The sequence below is a fragment of the Thalassophryne amazonica genome, chromosome 15 (genome assembly GCF_902500255.1).
Source record: "Thalassophryne amazonica chromosome 15, fThaAma1.1, whole genome shotgun sequence".
Taxonomy (NCBI): Eukaryota; Metazoa; Chordata; class Actinopteri; order Batrachoidiformes; family Batrachoididae; genus Thalassophryne; species Thalassophryne amazonica.
The window spans coordinates 73,325,155-73,329,147 of record NC_047117.1 but is presented as its reverse complement, the minus strand read 5'-3'; the positions used below and the strand labels follow the sequence as shown (position 1 = coordinate 73,329,147).

General features: G+C 38.1%; 1 protein-coding gene across 1 annotated transcript; it reads right to left on the bottom strand.

The window, feature by feature from the left end:
* Window positions 1-1,069: 1,069 nt before the first annotated feature.
* Window positions 1,070-3,174, bottom strand: LOC117526628 (serine/threonine-protein kinase Nek2-like). The gene is made up of 4 exons (XM_034188681.1): window positions 3,082-3,174; window positions 1,980-2,197; window positions 1,628-1,865; window positions 1,070-1,203 (listed from the first exon to the last, which is right to left on the bottom strand). Exons 1-4 carry the CDS (start codon window positions 3,172-3,174, stop codon window positions 1,117-1,119), a joined length of 636 nt encoding a protein of 211 aa, XP_034044572.1. The 3' UTR covers window positions 1,070-1,116.
* Window positions 3,175-3,993: the final 819 nt, after the last annotated feature.

The following is a 3,993-nucleotide window of genomic DNA, read 5'->3' as shown; positions in this document are numbered from 1 at the left end:
GTCCCATCTCGACGGCGCCCGGAGAATTCTGAACATGTGTGTCACACTTGGGGCCACCGGCCGATTTTGACCAACTGTGTGGACTTCTGCAGATGACTGTCAGAAGGTTTTGAAACTGAAATCCGACACTTTTTGTATGTGCGCCAATTCATAACTCTGATGGCACTCTGTGTGATTCCGGTTATGTGTGACGGGGGTGTAAAGCTGACCCTTGATACCATTCTTGCTGTTTTTACCCCATAACATTCAGTCTTTTTGGAATATTTATGTTCAGACAAATAATGTGGTATAGCTTTCAATATGATTGGAACATTTTTAAATTTTGACCCGTGGAATTCTTCAGTTGACTCCAACCTGCCCGCCAATTGAAAATTCAAGTGGATACTTGTTTTTTTTCAAAATAGTAATGTTTAAGGAGTATTTGTGCCAAACTTTGTGCTTGTGTTACCATTTGATGGATTCCTCTGTAAATATCTTGTTATCTGCTGCACTAAAATCGGCTCAAAATGTTTTGAGGAATCTGTCTAACAGACAATCAAACAGTCTGTAAACAGAACCTCTCTGGTTGGTGGTGATAACACTCACATTCACGGCTGCGCCCGTCTTCTTCTGTGGTGCCTGTGCTTCTTTTTTTCTGGGCCTGACGTTTTGCACAGACACGGACTGAGGAAGACGATGATCAGGCTGACGTGGTGATCTCACCTCTTCCTTGATGAATCTCTCAGTCAGCTGGTGGAGGATGTCTGCTGCTGACGGCCTACTGAAGGGCTGGAAAGACAGAAGATCAGGATCCATCACTAATGCAGCACAGAAATAACTTTTTTTTTTTTTTTTTTTTGAGATTCCCAAAGTGAGTGAGCAGGTGGAAATCAAAGTCAAATTTATATTAAATATCATGAATCTCACATTGACTTGCAGCATGTCCCGAATGATTGAGTCCAGGAAGTTGGAGTAATAGACAGGGATTCTGCTGAACGTTCCACGATTGATGCGTTCTTCCAGCGTTTTCCCTCGTCCATCAGTAAATGGAGGTCTAAAGAGGAGAAATTCAGCAAAAACTTTTCAGCCGTGTTGTCAACAAAGTAGGAAAATCATCTGAAATCTGAGTAGCAGAACTTACACGAAGGCACACAGCTCGTACATCAGACACCCCAGAGACCAGATGTCTGATCGCTCATCATACTGCGACTCATTGATCTTCTCCTGGAAAACAGACAAAACAATAAAGTTTGCGTGATCTGCACAGTTTCTGGTGGAAAATTCACCATTTGTGACAACAGTTTGTGTTGCAATTCTGACTTTTTGCTTTGTCTTTTCCTAAAGAGAAATTCCAGACTTTTGGAGAAGTCAGGCTGATCTCTTGGTCTGGACTCACTAACTCCAGTAACGGGTTTCACGCAGAACACAATTGGACCTTCTTCGGTTTACCTTTTGATCTGCTGAATGAACCTAAACTTCCCCACCAACAACCATGTTTAAAGGTGTAGATCATCCACTGGTGTAGAAACCACCACTGTTCCTGAGGAAGATCCCTTTGTGCTCCACATAGAACTGTACTTGTAAATCTCTGGTATTTCTCGGGACAAGAAGGTTGTTTTAAAAGAAAGAGAGACGAAAAGTGACTCACCGGACTCATGTAAAGAGGAGTCCCTGCTCTACACGTGCAGACATGCTCCTTACTGGGGAGGACCTCAGCCAGACCAAAGTCACCCAGCTTCACATTTAGGGTCTTGTCCAGGAAAACATTTGCTGGTTTCAAATCCTGGTGCAGCACAACAGTTCTGTCCGGCCGTCTGTGACAATGCATCAGTGCTGAAGCCAACTGCAGCAGAATACGAAGGATGAAGTTCTCAGAGAGAAACATCCTGCAGGAACGAACAGACAGCAAGTTAATAGAGCTAAAAAGAAGAGACGGAAAGCCGTCCTGAAATGATGCTGGACTGAAACATCCTAAGACAAATGAAGGATGATGGATTTACCCTCTGATTTGGCAGTGTTCAATGAGGGTGTCCAGATCTCCACCCTCACAGTGCTCCATCACAATGTAGAGCTTTTTCTGCTCCCAGTCTACAAAGTGATGGAAGTACTGAACGATATTTCGGTGGCTGAGGTCCATCAGGATCTTCACCTCTGACAGCAGACGCTTCAGTTGATCCTTCTTCATCTCCCTGTACCTCACCACCTTCCACACCAGAATCTACAAATAAGAATGGTTTTCATTAAAGACACGTCTGAAACTAACACAATTCAACACAACCATGTGTGTCAGTTTGCACAATAAAATGCAATATTTTATTATTTAACATGATCACAGGTTCTTTTAGTCAACACTTAATACATAAAAAGTTTACTTAATTCTTCATAGATAAACAGTAAAAGTGTTACTTACTTTGCCTATACACACACAAATATATATATATATATATATATATATATATATATATATATATATATATATATATATATATATATATATATATATATATATATATATATATATAGTGTAATAAAATATCATAGTAACCATTTCGGAATTACAGCCATTTCTATCCACTGTCCCTGCATTTTCAGAGCCCATAAGTATTTTGACAAACGATGTATAAGGATGATTTCTGAACAAATGTTTCACTTTTACAGTTCAATTCTTATAAATATGACAGGGAATGGATGCATGAAAGTTTCAAGTCCCTGAACATGTCTTTTGACTTAGTTTAATCAGATAGAACTCAGAAAAAAGTCCAGATGATCCTTCTATTTTTTTTTTTATCTGTATTTTAGGTGGAATTCTAGTGTACCTGCATTAATGGTAAATGTTCATGAGGTGGAGATATTCTGTTTCAAGAAACATGAGATTCGACCATTCTGTTGTTCATAATAGTAGATACATGAAAAATTATTTTGTTATTTTATTCACAGGTCAATCTGCTGCCTGAGAGACTTGACCTCAGATGTGCGACAGAAAAATCAACCTTTGGACGGACAAATGCAAAATGTTACACTGTTAAGAGACAGTAAACAACTTCATCTACTACCACAAGTTTAGTTACTTTTTTGTACAAAAACATTTAAAGTGTTACTTACTTTGCCATCAGACTTTCTCTTAATTTTCTGACATGTTCCAAATGAGCCAGAACCAACAGAACACAACACCTCATAATCCTCAAAATGAGACATTCTGTGGCTCTGTTTAAAATGTTCACTTGCTCCTTCTGTCACCTTAATGACCACTGAATGAGAGGTTGAATATTTTTGGCTTTGTGTGAAACACGGACAAAGTATAAAGCATCATAAAGAATAAAGCAAAGGACTGGCTCACGCATCATAAAGGAACAACAATTGGTCACATGACCTTTGCTGTTGTTGGGTGAACTTGAAAGTTCAAACTGAACAGTATCATAAAATAATATATATAATATAATATAGTATAGTAAAATATCATAATAACCATTTAGGAATTACAGCCATTTCTATCCACTGTCCCTCCATTTTCATAGCCCATAAGTAATTGGACAAACTACCTATAAGGATGATTTTTGAACAAATGTTTCCATTTTACAGTTTCATTCCTTTAAATATGACAGGGGATGGAAACATGAAATTTTGTAGTCCCTGAACATGTCTTTTTACTTTATTTAATCAGATAGAAATGAGAAAAAGTCAAGATGATACTTAAAACTCAAACTAAATACAAATCCCCACAATAATCCTTCTATTTTTTTATGGAGAATGTTTAATCTGTATTTTTAACAAAAGCTCTTGGTGAAATTCTGGTGTACCTACATTAACGGTAAATGTCCATTAAAGAAACATGGGACTCAACCATTCTGTTGTCATAATAGTAGATACATGAAAAATTACTTTGTCTTTTTACTGACAGAATGTCAATCTGCTGCCTGAGAGACTTGACCTCAGATGTGAGACAGAAAAATGAACCTTTGGACGGACAAATGTAAAATGTTACACTGTTAAGAGACAGTAAACAACTTCATCTAC

Bases quoted from the DNA above. Each gene is read 5' to 3' on its own strand.
- LOC117526628 (XM_034188681.1), bottom strand. From the start codon at position 3,174: ATGTCTCATTTTGAGGATTATGAGGTGTTGTGTTCTGTTGGTTCTGGC. The intron at 2,198-3,081 runs GTAAGTAACACT...TCTTATTTGTAG, and splicing joins AGAGAAAGTCTGATGGCAAA to ATTCTGGTGTGGAAGGTGGT. The intron at 1,866-1,979 runs GTAAATCCATCA...TCGTTCCTGCAG, and splicing joins GAACACTGCCAAATCAGAGG to GATGTTTCTCTCTGAGAACT.